At 40.8% G+C, this 16,789-nt stretch overlaps 1 protein-coding gene across 1 annotated transcript in view; it reads right to left on the minus strand.

Moving 5' to 3' along the window:
* Nucleotides 1-801: 801 nt before the first annotated feature.
* LOC111980761 (chromodomain-helicase-DNA-binding protein Mi-2 homolog) overlaps nucleotides 802-16,789 on the minus strand; it is a 31,101-nt gene continuing 15,113 nt past the window's right edge. The window contains exons 7-16 of the mRNA XM_024011725.2: nucleotides 8,413-8,460; nucleotides 7,763-7,814; nucleotides 7,409-7,612; nucleotides 5,075-5,214; nucleotides 4,799-4,867; nucleotides 2,824-2,951; nucleotides 2,568-2,685; nucleotides 2,311-2,385; nucleotides 2,086-2,229; nucleotides 802-1,849 (exon numbers count right to left, since the gene is read on the minus strand). Of these exons, the coding sequence (XP_023867493.1) occupies nucleotides 1,736-1,849; nucleotides 2,086-2,229; nucleotides 2,311-2,385; nucleotides 2,568-2,685; nucleotides 2,824-2,951; nucleotides 4,799-4,867; nucleotides 5,075-5,214; nucleotides 7,409-7,612; nucleotides 7,763-7,814; nucleotides 8,413-8,460 (1,092 nt within the window). The 3' untranslated portion in view covers nucleotides 802-1,735. The remainder of the gene's footprint in view (nucleotides 1,850-2,085; nucleotides 2,230-2,310; nucleotides 2,386-2,567; nucleotides 2,686-2,823; nucleotides 2,952-4,798; nucleotides 4,868-5,074; nucleotides 5,215-7,408; nucleotides 7,613-7,762; nucleotides 7,815-8,412; nucleotides 8,461-16,789) is intronic.

Genomic DNA, 16,789 nt, shown 5'->3' on the forward strand with positions numbered 1-16,789 from the left:
ACGTAACGCAGACGATGCCCAAGCTGCCCTGAAGAGGGCGCTGCTGCTCTGTCTGATGATATTCTCTTCAAAATAAGCACATTCTGGTAGGCTACACACAGTCAAACAAGTAGACATACAGTACGTTGTACAATGTTTTAGAAAATCTTTGGTGACATTCTATGTATTTTTGTCTTTAAAAAATATATAATTTAATATTTCATATAATAAATATATTCAAATACAATGCATTTTTTTTACACTGCAATATCATATGAACATTTCTGGGTTTAGGCATCATTTTTATATATATATATTTTTTTTAACAATTTGTTAATATAATCTCTCTAGTCTAAGTGGCCAGCGGTAACTCTGAGGTTCAGCACCACTGGACAGCTGAGGTCTCAGAGAATCCAACTCTGTGGAGAATCCCTGGACATAAATCCAGTAAAGCTTAACCAGAAGTAAGACGTCTAGAGGCCTGGAAGGTAACAACTTACATGAGAAGTTTGGAGTGACATTCACTGTATGAAATGCAATGTTATCACCATCATTCTATTTCAATGGTTATCACACACCAATTCCGACTGCTAGAATGAATGAAAGGAATGAATAAAGTGACTCGATCGATGACAGTGAATAATGTACATGCATGGAAAATAAGATTTGTACAATTTGGTGTACAAGTCTGTATGAATGCTGTAGTGGCTTCCTTTCCTCTTTACCATAGCCACTGCCCAAGCCTGAAACGGGGTTGTTTCATACGCATACAGTCCACACTCAACGTTTCCAAACGGCCAAACATTCAATGAGATCCAGGGATATGGTGCAACAAAAAATGTTTATTCTTCTTATATCTAACAAAATTATTCTCCAATCAACTTAAAGCATAGATTACTTGATATGGCAAATACATAATATGACCTGTCTGTATGTATGTCTGTATGGTCAAAAAACTATACCGCTCCCGCGTCTAGCAAGGACTCCCTCCCCCGAAGGCCCAACTTCCTGCCTTTATACTAACACAATTCACAATTCACTTTTCACAGTGATATTCAATGACATTACGCACTTTCTTGGACCGCTCATGTGCCTATGTGGCTGTTTTAGTCTTTCAATTAGATATAAAGAAATTTGCCTACAAACCCAACATAAGCCACTATTGCAGTATTCGCATTATCGAACCTGTGGCTTTACAACAAGCTGAAGAGAAATGTCTGCATACTTGACCAAGCATGTCTGCGCAACGCTGCTACCCAGGGGATTCGCTGTTGGCAATTGTGGTGCTGCCCAAGCTGCCCTGAAGAGGGCGCTGCTGCTCTGTCTGATGATATTCTCCTCAACAGAACCACATTCTGGTAGGCTACACAAAGGCTACACAAGTATACCTACAGTATGTTGTACAATGTTTTGTAAATTCATTAGTTTATTTTTGACAGAATCCCTGGACATAAATCTAGTATGGCTTAACCAGAAGTAAGAAGCCTGGAAAGTTAGCAAAGCAACATTTGCTGTATGAAATGCAATGTTATCACCATCCTTCTATTTCAATTATTATCGCACGGCCATTTTTAACTGGTAGAACGAATGAAAGAAATTCATGAAAGGACTAGATGGAAAATAATGTACATGCATGGAAAATAAGATCTGTACAACTTGGTACAAGTCTGTATGAAGGCTGTATAGAAAGACCAGGGCATGGTGAATATTCCCCGTTGTCTCATAGTGAGATAACAGTACAGACTTGATGAAGGCTCTACTGGCTGTTGGATGCAGCTGGATGCTGAAGTTGGATGCTGAATGTACTCTTGAACTCTCTCTCAAATAGATCCTTCAATCTTTCGCCCATTTCCCGGAACTCTGCATTATCCTTCAGGGAAAAAAGACACACATTTGTATAGCAAACATAATAAACAAACTAGAAATGCAATAAACATAACTCATTTAGCCTAATGCAGCTTTGTTATGGATTAAACAAAGGCACATTGTTAAAGTGTTATTCGTGCATTCAAGCACAAGTAAAGTTGACGAGCATATTTCCAAGATTTTCTTTCAAAATGTTAGCCCTGAGTCTTCACATTGGATACTGCAGTAATGCAGTCTTACCCTGTTAAATGTGGCACAGTTGGTGAAGATAAGCAACACGTCAGACACAAAGTGTTGCACTGTTTTGTAGAGATTCTGCTGCAGCTTCTCCACAACCCTGTCCAGCCACATCGGAGTCTTTATCACACTGGTGTAGTTTCTCACCTGTCAATGAAACACACAGACGGAGATATATGTGAACTATGACACACGCACAGAGAGCGAGAGAGAACCAAGCAAACTTACATTGATGCAAGGATCTGTCACAAAGATGTTGTCCTCGTCCGCTTTGTACAGACACAGCAGGAGGTACTGGCATTCCTGTCGGAGTAAACGTGACTGGTCAGAGATTGTTTACATTTAATTCTGAATAATTATTTCATGTCAAGTATATAGTGATGCCCATAATGGACAGACAGACGGATAGGTTGAGTAATTGATTGATTGAAGGAAGTTGGTGGCAATTGGCCCAATTGTAGCAGTCATTAATACAGGCTCCTTACCAGTAGGTGGTCAGAGATTCGGCAGGTCAATGCTTCCTGGTAGGTAATTTGTTTGGGGTAGCGCCACAACTGACTGGCCCCCAGAACACAGAATGTACACATCCACGTACGATTATCCCTGTGATAACACACATTTCAATAGTGCACAAATTAGCTGAGAGCTAAGTTTACCTACACAGAACAAACAGACCTCTCTTGTATCAAATGTATTTATCTTACTCTCTCTCTCTAATCAACCCTCAACAACTATTCTCACCCCAGGATAGCATCATCCACATTAGGAAGATGACATCTTTGATGGAAGGAGCGAGGACACTTATCACAGCATATCACGCTGCCCTGGCTTCTACAGATGAAGCAGTCGTCATCGTTGTCTTCATCATGCTGCCAAGACAGAGAAGAGATTGGTTAGCAATCAAGCACCAACTTCATGTTTGTGTGTTAACGAATTTCGTACAGATTGGTTTCCCACACCCTCGTGTGTAAAACAAGGAGACTCCTTATCACCGATTCCGTTTGCTATGTTTGTTAATGATTTGGCCAAATAAATTAAACAGTTAAATACTGGAGTAAGATATGATGTTGAAATGCGGATTATATTATTTTGATGGCAGAAACTGAACAAGACCTGCGGAAAATGTTATTATGTGCAGTCAATTGGTGCAAAAGATGGAGAATCATGATTTTTATTTATATATTTTTTTAATGCATTTTAGAAATCCAAGTACTAAGATAAGTTTTTCAGTTTTGTGGTGGTGAAGAAATTCTTGAGTTTACTTGCAATTATAAATATTTGGGTCTTTATTTTGATGAACATACTGTATGACCTTTCAATACGGCACATCTGCCCTGGCTGACTCAGCATGTAGAGATTTTGGGGGATTTATAGGAAAAACAGAAACACTCAAAGATATTGGTTATGCCTTATATTCCAAACTTTATCAGACGTGTGTGTCCTGTTCTGGACTATTCAGCAAGTGTGTGAGTTGCTAAGAGGTATCTCAAAGGAGTACTTCTTTTTTAGGTGTCCACAAGTTTGCACCTATACTGGCAATAACTGGGGACATTGGCTGGGAACCCTATGAGGTGAGATGGAAGGCGTGTATGGTGAGACTTTGGAATAGACTGTTGGATATGCCGATTGCCAGAAAAGTTTTTCAATGGGATCTCTTCACAGGAGGAGCCTGTGCAACCAAAATGTCGGACCTTTTCCAGCTGTCTGACTGAAAACATTTGTACAAAAAACTAATTAGGGGAGACATAGACACTATTAAAAAACAACTGATGATGCAATATGAAATGAAATAGGTGAGGGAGGTTAATCATAAACCCAAATCTTGTGTGAGAGATACAGTATATTATGTACAACCTACCTAAAAGCAAGAGATCACTACGTGTAAGATCAGGGATATTGCCCCCTGCGTATTGAAACAGGTCGGTATAATGGTGAAATGGATGAGGAAAGACTATGTAACTATTGTGACCTCGAAGAAATATGTAACTATTGTGACCTCGAAGAAATAGAGAATAACATTCATTTTGTAATCTATTGCACTTTGTAACACGATATATACACTTTCCTTATTCCAGAAAGCCCACCAGATATACCCTGGAAATATGTGGCTGAGCGATGAGGAGAAACTTAAATGTTTTTTTTGTCCATGGGGTGTATTTCTGTTTGCTGAATTTTTTGATAAAGCCTGGGATAAAAGAAAAAGGGCGACCTATAAGGGCGACTACATTCTAAAAGTATTTAACTCCTATATAGCAAAGTGCACGTGTGTGTCTGTAGGCCTGTCTCACACTTGAATCTTCTCTTTGTGCGAGACCAGGTTTAAATACCTTCTGTTGAATTTTCCTCGATTTATTTTTTATAATTTTTACTGATCGAGGGTTATTATTATTATTGCTTGGATAACCTTATCTACTATTATGTACTGATTTKTTTTTTCATTATTTATGCGTTGCGCACTTCGCAGAACACCAGAAGAATTATCACTGAATTATCACTGTGAATCATTGAAATGTTTGTTATGTGTCAATTAATCCTGTAAGGGATGGGTTGCCAACTGATTTCACACAAAAATGTCATTCATTCATTCCTTATACAGTAATGTTAAGAAACATCTTGGAATTTCATTTTTACAACTGAAGAATTCTTTTAACCAATGTGATTGGCTGATTGGTAAGTGGGTGCCACCATGTTCCCGAGGGTCGAGGGGGAAACTTACCCGGTCTTTGACCGTGGAGCTGCACAGCTTGCACTTACACAGGAGAGAGTGGATGTGCAAGAACTTACTCTGAAAATTAGAAACAAACAAAGACAGTAGTAGAACTAATCAAATGTTTTTGAAGAAGGGAAATGTTTTTATCACAGGTCCTTAAAGACCTGCCAGACTATCTTAAGCCATTCCTGGTACTGTAGGTTGGTAAGTGCCAAACACACATATTCTGTCTCTCTCATCTCTCTTCCTCTCTCTCTCTCTCTGTTCTTTTCCCCTCTGTACCTCGATGAGGACGCTGAGTGGTTTCCCGTCACACTGGATGTCTTTCTTCCAGGAGGGATCTTCCAGAGCTGACCCCTCCGTCACAAACTTCACCGGGGTCATCCAGCACAGCTCCGTACGGATGCTCTTTCCACACGACCCTGGGGCAACAGAGAAGATAAGGGCAAAAGGAAAAACTCAAATTAAACCCTATCATAACCCTAGTATAAATCCAATATGGGTCACTACAGCTGACCAGAGTGACATAAGGCTATGGAAAAAGAACCTGTAGTGTATTATCGAAAATAGCTCAAATTGGGTAATTTACTTAACTTTATTACGCTTATTTTTGCAGGAACATTTTCATTAAAAGTGCCAGTTTTAGCCAGTCAGCTAATTTTCAACCGTAGTCGCTGGGCAGTACAGACAGACAATGAGCACATACAGAGCAGAGAGCAACATATGACAACTAACACTTAGTACGCAGACAGACAGAGCAATGACACAAAAAGCAACCAAACAAAAGAGAGAAAATTAAAAAACAATATCTACACACCTCACAAACTACAGACAGGTTGTGTGTTGCACAGTTGCGTGTGTCTGAAGGCAGTGAGTTCCAGACATGGGAAGCTCTCACAGTGTAAGCCGTCTGACTGAAGATGCTTTTCCTTAAGGGAACTATACAGTCACATCTCATGGCAGACCTTGTGGATCTGCTGAAATGGGTTTTCTGCTTGATAAAAGCACTAAGTGGGGGCAGTATTTGAGGTGCAGCCAGAGAAAGAGGGTTGACAACATGTAAGTGTCTCCAGTACCTCCAATAGTTTTGGAGACATGGCAATAGCTATAGGATTGTCTTATGTTTATTAAAACTTCTTATGGCTGCAGGGGCAGTATTGAGTAGCTTGGATGAAGGGTGCCCAGAGGTGCCCATAGTAAACTGCCTGCTCCTCAGTCCCAGTTGCTAATATATGCATATTATTATTAGTATTGTATACAAAACACTCTGAAGTTTCTAAAACTGTTTGAATGATGTCTATGAGTATAACAGAACTCATATGGCAGGCAAAAACCTGAGAAGAAATCCAAACAGGAAGTGGGAAATCTGAGGTTGGTCGATTTTCAACCCAGCCCCTATTGAATACACAGTGGGATATGGATCTGTTTGCACTTCCCATGGCTTCCACTAGATGTCAGCAGTCTGTAGAACCTTGTCTGATGCCTCTACTGTGAAGTGGAGCCGAAGGAGACAGGAATTAGTCAGGTCTGCCATGAGGTGACTATGCTCTGACCATGCGCGTTCACATGAGAGGGAGCTCTGTTCCATCGCACATCTGAAGTTAATGGTATTCTCCAGTTGGAACGTTATTCAAGATTTATGTTAAAAACATTCTAAAGATTAATTCAATATATCGTTTGACATGTTTCTACTGACTGTTACGGAACTTTTTGACATTTCGTCTGCTTTTAGTGAACGCGCTTCCTGACTTTGGATTTGTTTACCAAACACGCTAACAAAAATAGCTATTTGGACATAAATGATGGACATTACCGAACAAAACAAACATTTCTTGTGGAAGTGGGAGTCCTGGGAGTGCATTCCGATGAAGATCAGCAAAGGTGAGTGAAGATTTATAATACTATTTGTGAGTTTGGTTGACTGCACAATTTGGCGGGTAACTGTATGGCTTCCTTTTGTAGCTGAACGCTGTTCTCAGATGATTGAATATTGTGCTTTTGCCGTAAAGCTTTTTGAAATCTGACACAGRGGTTGCATTAAGAACAAGTGTATCTTTAATTCAATATAAAACATGTATCTTTCATCAAAGTTTATGATGAGTATTTATGTTATTTGACGGGGCTCTCTGCAATTTCTCCGGATATTTTGGAGGCATTTCTGAACCTGGCGCCAATGTAAACTGAGGTTTTTGGATATAAATATGAACTTTATCGAACAAAACATATATGTATTGTGTAACATGAAGTCCTATGAGTGTCACCTGATGAAGATCATCAAAGGTTAGAGATTAATTTTATCTCTATTTCTGCTTTTTGTGACTCCTGTCTTTGGCTGGAAAAATGGCTGTGTTTTTCTGTGATTTTGTGGTGACCTAACATAATTGTTTGTGGTGCTTTCGCTGTAAAGCCTATTTGAAATCGGACACTTTGGCGGGACTAACAACAAGATTACCTTTAAAATGGTATAAAATACATGTATGTTTGAGGAATTTTAATTATGAGATTTCTGTTGTTTGAATTTGGCGCCCTGCACTTTCACTGGCTGTTGTCATATCATCCCGTTAACGGGATTGCAGCCATAAGAAGTTTTAAACCTTGAGACAATAAAATATGTACCTGATGCAAACCGATCCTTATGTAGCATTCCATTGATGGCTCCACAGGTGACTTTGAAGACACACTTTTTCACAACACCATGGCTGACTCCTGTACTGCTCTCTCCTCCAGCAGTATTTGCCTGCTCTCCTCTCTCTCCTTCCTCTCTTTTCTGCCTTTCTTCTTCTTCCTCCTCTTCCTCCTCACCATCATCCTCTTCAGATTCTGAAGTAAAGATAAACAAAGACGTTTTGGGTCAAAAACCTTATAGCAACAAAAGCACATGGTTAGAGTGACATCATCCCCTTCCTTTACCAGATAGTCATGTCTAAAGGATTCAGAAAGATTCCATTGAGTTGTGATTGGTGTACACACCTGTGATTGAGCCCGCTGATTGGTTGGAGGGAAACAGTGCTCTCTTGGTGGCCTAGAAAGGAGAAAATAGACAGACCAGTTGTACATATATCAGTCACATAATAGACTCTTCTTTATCTAATATGGTAAGGTCATGGACAAAAAAAATGATCATTGGTCAAAGTATGATCACGCCCAAGAAATATAAATTCATGCCCATATAAACATCCCAATATTGACGGCTAAGGCTAAGGCGTTGTCAAGCTTAGATGTTGCAATAAAACTGAATCATGACTAACGTTCATAAACAACATGTATTCAGATGCTATGACGATGCAGCACTTTCTTTGCATTTTCAATGGTCCCACATCTTTCCATGCCCAGTATGTTATAAGCATCTACTTAGAAAAGCCGAATTGCCATGATGTGTTACCATTCTATTAATTCGTGGGGACCTGGATTATATTTGGTTGATAAAGGCAAGGATTGATTTTTTTACTCAGTTATTATAAAGTCATTTTTACATAGAATGATGTGGGTGAACTGTTATATAGATATACAGTATGATGTGGATGTAGTAAGCATTTGAGGGCATTTGTACAACTAAATAGTCTAATTAAATTTGGKTGTTAATCCAGATGATGTGGTATATTGAAAGATTGGTCTCATACCTGTGCACTCTTTCTTCTTTTAAACTCTGGTGGAGTTAAATGGCCTTCCTGAGGTGGGTAGGATGGTGATGGGAGGGGGTAGAGAAAGGGAGACAAGACATTGCTTTTTAGTGTTGAATGACTGAATGGCATATCAGTGAAGTACCTGTACAGTTAGTTTCTTTACAGAAAAATAAAAAGGGTATAATGTATAGCTATAGTTTGTTGCTCCGTCTGGCCCAATTWTCTGGTATATGTAATGATAAACCGATATGCTGTGGTAAGATTAGGGGAGACCGGGGGTGGTTGCCTCACGGGTTGGTTGTCACAGTGCTAATTACTACCAATCTAAATGGCGCTGTGTAATGTTTAAGTTCAAATGTGTGAATTCTTCGAAAGAACTCATTCACCTGGTCAATTCARGTCAGCACGACGAAACATTGAGGTGAGGGGAATTTATGTTTCGTATAGGTACAAGGGGGAAAAAAGTGTGATATTTCTTCGTAAATGTTTTAATTATGGGAGTATCCATTATGGGAGTACGTTTGTTGAAAATAGGAAAGGGAGAGCTATATTTCACATAACATATTTCTGAGTCCCTAGGTCAAGCTACATGAACTAGCATCTTAAATGATTTAGTCGTTATCCCAGGGCCATTTACTTATGGCCCTGCCGACATCGAACGACTTTTGAAAAWATTATCTATGAACAAAAAAATATTCCACTTTATTTGGAATGGCAAGCAAGGCAAAATTAAACATGCCTATTTATATAACGAATATGAATTCGGAGGGCTGAAATAATTAAATATTAAAGCATTGAACCTATCTGTCACATGGATGACGCTGGAGAGACGAAGCATGTAGGGGGAGTCAAACATTTAATAAATAACGGACATGGAACGAGACAGGAACAGCGTCAGCATACAAGAAAACAAAGACAAAAAACAATCAATGCAGAAGCGGGGAACAGAGCTGGGGAACTGACAAATATAGGGGAGGTAATAACAGGTGACGAGTGAGTCCAGGTGAGTCCAATATCGCTGATGCACGTGACGAGGGAAGGCAGGTGTGCGTAATGGATGATAGGAGTGCGTGACGACGGGAGGAGGAGGGGGGAGGAGCAGACGTGACACTCTCACTAAAGGCGTCAGTCATACAAAAATGGTACTTAAATTAGTAAGAATGGCTCACCCAGTGTTAAAAAAAGCKATTTTCCCTTTATTCAGAWTACAACCTCTCACTTTTGGTTATTTGAAAATAAAATCATCTCCAGAATATCCCTATTTTTAAAACAGGCTATAGAAAGCTGGTTGCAATTTCACTTTAAAGAATCAGAAAAGACAGAACAAATATTATAACAAYTATTATGGTTAAACTCAAATATAGTAAATGGTCATTTAAAAAAGATTATAATCTGTGTTAATGATATCATAAATATGACTGTTGGCGTTATGTCAKACGTGCAGCTAACAAAAATACACTGCTCAAAAAAATAAAGGGAACACTAAAATAACACATCCTAGATCTGAATGAATGAAATATTCTTATTAAATACTTTTTTCTTTACATAGTTGAATGTGCTGACAACAAAATCACACAAAAATGATCAATGGAAATCAAATTTATCAACCCATGGAGGTCTGGATTTGGAGTCACACTCAAAATTAAAGTGGAAAACCACACTACAGGCTGATCCAACTTTGATGTAATGTCCTTAAAACAAGTCAAAATGAGGCTCAGTAGTGTGTGTGGCCTCCACGTGCCTGTATGACCTCCCTACAACGCCTGGGCATGCTCCTGATGAGGTGGCGMATGGTCTCCTGAGGGATCTCCTCCCAGACCAGGACTAAAGCATCCGCCAACTCCTGGACAGTCTGTGGTGCAACGTGGCGTTGGTGGATGGAGCGAGACATGATGTCCCACATGTGCTCAATTAGATTCAGGTCTGGGGAACGGGGGGGCCAGTCCATAGCATCAATGCCTTCCTCTTGCAGGAACTGCTGACACACTCCAGCCACATGAGGTCTAGCATTGTCTTGCATTAGGAGGAACCCAGGGCCAACCGCACRAGCATATGGTCTCACAAGGGGTCTGAGGATCTCATCTCGGTACCTAATGGCAGTCAGGCTACCTCTGGCGAGCACATGGAGGGCTGTGCGGCCCCCCAAAGAATGCAACCCCCCCGGTCATGCTGGAGGATGTTGCAGGCAGCAGAACGTTCTCCACGGTGTCTCCAGTCTCTGTCACGTCTGTACATGTGCTCAGTGTGAACCTGCTTTCATCTGTGAGAGCACAGGGCGCCAGTGGCGAATTTGCCAATCTTGGTGTTCTCTGGCAAATGCAACGTCCTGCACGGTGTTGGGCTGTAAGCACAACCCCACCTGTGGACGTCGGCCCTCATCCACCCTCATGGAGTCTGTTTCTGACCGTTGAGCAGACACATGCACATTTGTGGCCTGCTGGAGGTCATTTTGCAGGGCTCTGGCAGTGTCCTCCTTGCACAAAGGCGGGAGGTAGGGTCCTGCTGCTGGGTTGTTGCTCCTACGGCTCCTCCACGCTCCTGATGTACTGGCTGTCTCCTGGTAGCGCTCATGCTGGAACTACGCTGAGACACACGCAAATCTTCTTGCACAGCTCGCGTTGATGTGCCATCCTGGATGAGCTGCACTACCTGAGCCACTTTGTGTGGGTTGTAGACTCGTCTCATGCTACACTAGAGTAAAAGCACGCCAGCATTCAAAAGTGACCAAAACATCAGCCAGGAAGCATAGGAGCTGAGAAGTGGTCTGTGGTCACCACCTGCAGAACCACTCTTTATTGGGGTGTCTTGCTAATTGCCTATAATTTCCCTGTTGTCTATTCGATTTGCACAACAGATGTGACATTTTTTTGCCAATCAGTGTTGCTTCCTAAGTGGAACAGTTTTGATTTCACAGAAGTGTGATTGACTTGGAGTTACATTGTGGTTGTTTAAGTGTTCCCTTTATTTTTTTGAGCAGTGTATATGGAAATGTCTGCTCTTCTCAAAATTACAACAACTGAGTGCAGCATTACCACAAAAATGGAAGAGGAAGTGGAAGGGGAAGAAGGTAAGGAAATTGTCTGTCGGCCCTACATAAAGACCAAACTTGGTTAAAGAAAATTGTGATTTTAAAAAAGTATTCAGTTTCATTTAAGGACAAAACATTTTTTATTGCGCCATGCAGGACACAAAATAGTTGGGAAGAGATTTTCAATGTGCCAATTCCATGGCACGTGGTTTATGAACTGATACAAAACAACACTGTATAAAATGTTAGGAGTTTTTCCATTTAACATTATATACAAAATTCTTGCAACCAATAGAATGTCATGTATATGAGGGATACAACCAATCCCAGTTCTTCAGATTTTGCTGCGAAGAGACAGAATCATTAGATCACTTGTTTTGGTACTGCCCATATGTAGGGCGGCAGGTAGCCTAGTGGTTAAGAGCCCTTGTCGATGTGCCCTTGAGCAAGGCACTTAACCCTAATTGCTCCGGTAAATCGCGCTGGATAACAGCCTCAGTTAAATMACGTAACTGTAGCTTGTTTTCGGTTGCACGTTAAGGAACGGCTGAAGAATTGCAACATTTACCTGGAACTAAACCTGCAAATAGCAGTGCTGGGTGACTTGAAAAGCCARAGTCAATCGATAAATAATATAATAATACATTTAGTAAAAATGTTCATCTTTAATTTACATTCTGTAGAAACTATGAGYATATAAAGGTTCAGAGCTTTTGTGAAACATTACAGCACAGTTGAAAAATGTATGGACATTAGAGATAGATGGGAGGGGTTGCGGGTAGCTGAAGGGTCGGACAAAAACGAACAAAAAGATATCTAATGCAAAACATACCGTGTCCGTAAAAAGTATATAGTATGTATACGCTGGAAGTAGAAGCCTAAGTATTGTTGTCCATTATTTTACTACGGGAGGCAGGGGCGAAAATCTGATATCAACTTTGGAGGGGACAAGTACATGACATTTTCTCAAGAGCAATTCCTGAGGGGGACACCAAAAGTAACACATATCCTACATTGTAATATGTTAAATGTATATTGAGGATCCATAATTACTACTACTGGATAATTGATAGGTAGTTAACTGAAGGGTTGTCCCAACTTGTTCAAATGTTTACATCGTTATAATACTAATAATAATAATAGTTATAGCAGTGTTCCTTATCATTCCAGTATGTATTTACAACCAGCAATACCAAGAAAGGCCAGTAGGTACACTGTGTATGGGTGCAGTTTTCGTAAATACAATGATACAATGAACATGGTGCGATCTCATCTAAAAGAATCTCCATTGAGAACCCTCACAGAGTTGGTCTCAGTATTGAATTGACCTTTTAATTAGACTTTTTCTGATACATTTATATAGTCATTAAATATCTGCCACTGGCCTGAGTCTTCTACAATAGCTTTACAAGAACAAAAAGCTCAAAATAAGTACAGTTCTAAAAGCGAAATAACTACTTCAATGAATAACTCCAATAAATCAACCAAAATGTCCTTCTAAAATACATATTTATTGTTCAGTCAGTGTCTCACCTCTTCAAACAGCAGCTATGGACAAGTATGTCACACAAASTACGCAATTTTAAATAAAATAACATAAAATAAATAATTAGTAAGTGTACTGTCATGTACTAAAAACGAAAAACTGAAAACTACTAAACAAAAGAACAAATATCATACTATACAGCAGGGGTTCTCAAACAGGGTTCCGTGGACCCCCAGGGGTCCCTGGTGTAATTGCAAGATGTCCGTGAAATAAAAAAGTGTAATGAATGTATTCAGCACAAGGATTCCAGTAACTTTACATATAATATAGAGGGGTGGAAGTCCCTGAGGACCACTCAAAACCTTGCCCAATACCCGAAAAAGGTTGAGAACCACTGCTATACACACTACTGAACAAAAGAACCGAACATATGTTTGCTGGTTTCAATGGATCTAACAAATTGCTGGCAGATATTTTCCCTCTTGAGACTGTCCAGCCTGTCTTTATGTACATTACAGACAACTACGCCGTTCAGTCTCTCTTGGCCCATGCTAGCCCGTAGCCAAGTCTTCAACCTGCGGAGTGCACTGAAACTCCTCTCAGCCTCACATGAAGACACTGGCACCACAAACAAAATTCTGATCAGCACCTCAACTTGGTCAACCCCCGCACCTCCCCTGGAAGCCTCCTGAGGACCTCTGCTGCCTTTCCACTGCTGCTACAGGGGTATTTGTTGCGAAAGAGAGGCAACCGCACTGAAAGAGAATCTATGTTCAGRTCAGGGTACTGATCTAGAGACTCATCCAACTCCCCCGTGAGAAGCGCTCTTTCCAACTTTTGCAGGACGTTTAGACTGTCCTGGTCAAAACGGTCGCCAGCAAATCGTCTTGAGTGTGACTCAATGGATTCAATGGAGTCAATCAATGTTGTTGCTTTCTCATACAGTGCAAGGTAGCTTTTGTCATTTCTCTTGCCCCTAAGTGATGACCGCACACACTCGACTGCAGCCTGCATACCAGAGACAGTCTGAGTTTTCTTCTGCAGTGAAATGTTTAGACATTCAAGCTCTCCAAGAACAGCAGAGGCAAGTGTGAGGCCCAACACAGTCTTGCCTTTGCTGAAGTGCTCGAATAAGCCACTGGCAGTTGAAGCTGTCTTGGATGCAGTTTTTGCCATCTCCTCTAGGCTGCTTAGTACCTGCTCATGCTACCCTAGCACAGCTCTAATAGCAGTATTCCGCACAGTCCACCTTGTTGAACATAGGGGTTTCAGGGTGGTCAGATTTGTATCTTTGGAAAATGGGATCATCCTCTTCTGCCCTAAGTTTCAAAAGCTGGTATAAATTCCCACTGTCATCTGTGTGGCCTCTAAAGGATTGTCCCTGTCCTACTACATGCTGCACTGAACTACCCATTTTCATCAAGCAATGCCTCGCGTCCTCCTGCTCTTTACCCCATGCGCTGGATAACTGAACACTGATTGGATTTAGTTGGTGTGCTGTTACAGTTACAAAGTGGTGGTGGGTTTGGCAGTTTTGATGTGCTGTGAATTTTTCAATGGCTTTTCACCAGTTCCTAAATTCTGCACTAATGAAGGCAGCATCCGCTCTTTGGCCAAAAGATGGCTGGCTTGAAAACCTGTCACGACTTCCCCCGAAGTCGGTTCATCTCCTTGTTCGGGAGATGTTCGGCGGTCGGCGTCGCCGGTCTTCTAGCCATCGCCGATCCACCTTTCATTTTCCATTTGTTTTGTCTTGTCTTCCCACACCTGGTTCCAATTCCATAATTACATTGTGTATTTAACCCTCTGTTTCCCCCATGTCCTTGTCTGTAATTGTTGATTGCAAGTTTGTGCACGTTATGTCTGGCGTGCAAAGGTTTTTAACCATTGTATATATTTATTGTTTTTGTTCACGTGATTTTTATTATTAAACTGCGCCTGTCACGTTCTGACCATAGTTCTTTTGTGTTTTCTTTGTTTTAGTGTTGGTCAGGACGTGAGCTGAGTGGGCATTCTATGTTGTGTGTCTAGTTTTCCCGTTTCTGTGTTTGGCCTGATATGGTTCTCAATCAGAGGCAGGTGATAGTCATTGTCTCTGATTGGGAACCATATTTAGGTAGCCTGTTTTCTGTTGGGGTTTGTGGGTGGTTATTTTCAGTCTTTGCGTGTCTGCACCAGACAGAACTGTTTTGTTTCGTGTTATTCTTGTTTATCGTTATTTTGTTTGTTTGTTTAACGTATTCTATTAAAATGGACACTTTTCACGCTGCGCCTTGGTCCTCCTCTCTTCCTCCATACGACGAACGTTACAGCGCCGTTGTAACACAGTCTTTGCTCTCCTGCGCCTGACTTCTCTGCCGCCAGTACGCACTCATTACAAAACCCTTGGCTACAGTGAAAACACAACACTCCTTTTATTGATGGATTTTAATGTAGCCAGGGGAAATCGCGAAACCATTTCTCTTGAAATGTCAACACTCTGGCAAGAGTTTGCGGTTCTATAAATTGTAGGTGTGGCTGATATGGTTTTGTGCCATCGCTGAGGTAACTGGACAATGCTGTGCCACTGTCCCCTATACTGGTGTTGCTGGCAACAAGGGTGAAACCTGGTCCTGCCGTGGTTGATACTGTCCTCTGAAGTCTCTCTCCCTGGCCATTTCCCTTTCACCACCCTCACTGACTCACAGTCTGTCTCCTAGAAAAGAAATAAGGTGTTTGCCATACTCCTAACTACCAGTACCCAAAACTACACAATTAATCAAACATCAATACCATTGCCTTAAAAAATCTTAGTTCAGCCACCAGTTTAAGTTGAGAGTGGGGGTATTCATGGCATTGTACAATTATGTCCCTATTTTACAAGTCCAAAAAAGAGAGAACCTTTCATAATGTTGCCAAACAGACTCAACACACTTACCTGAGACTCCCTGTCTCTGCCAGTCTGTCCCTGCCTATCTGTCCCCAGCTCTGCTGTCTGTGTGCCATCTGWTGCCTGCTCTGCCTAATGACACATTTGAAACATTTCCATTAGTATTTCACTTCTTTCTTATGAACATTTTATCAACTAGTATATGAGATATTAGGCTACTAGGGTTGTTACTTAGCGTTTTGGTGTACTGAAAAATACTCTGATGTCCATCTTTTTTCTGCAATTTTTCTATCTGGCTGGCTGGCTACACACACAGTGTGCAAGTTATTTACAGTAGGAAATGTCTATCATCTATTATCATTCTTCGATCTACAAGGTAGCTAGCTAGTCAGCTAGCAAATGTGAAACGGATTGCAGTGACAAGGGTTGACAGCTGTATGAGTTCACCATTTACACAACGTATGCTGCAACCTTTTGTAATTTTAATATAGTTTATGCTTTCGTTTTATATTGGCTGGCTTTCCACAATAGCTGAATTTGCTGAGCTAGCAAGCACCAATTCCGTTTCTGTGGTGTTTGCTATAATCTTTGCTATCGTCAGTTTACTCCAAGATCGGCACACAGGTGCTTCAAAGTCCCGTAGCGACAATTTAGCTTTTGCAACGAGACCATTAAATATATTTAAGACAATGGTAGAAGAGAGTGTAGTTCTGTTCAGTTTGGAGTTCAGTTTATCGCTAACCTTATCACAGGGACTTCGAAGCACTACAGCTGCATGCTGATCATGGAATAAACTGACATAGCAAAGAGGGGGGCAGTGGATCAAACCATTGTGAGGCAAAGGGCGGGAGGTCGCAATCTTTTGAAACTTAAAAACGCGCTATTAAGTGTCTATAATCAGCAGAAGTGCTTTCATTGCGTATTATTAATATTATTGAAATTACATAGTTATGTTTACAGTGATATATTGGGGGGGACAAATCATATTTTT

The sequence above is a fragment of the Salvelinus sp. IW2-2015 genome, linkage group LG20 (genome assembly GCF_002910315.2).
Source record: "Salvelinus sp. IW2-2015 linkage group LG20, ASM291031v2, whole genome shotgun sequence".
In the NCBI taxonomy this organism is placed as follows: domain Eukaryota; kingdom Metazoa; phylum Chordata; class Actinopteri; order Salmoniformes; family Salmonidae; genus Salvelinus; species Salvelinus sp. IW2-2015.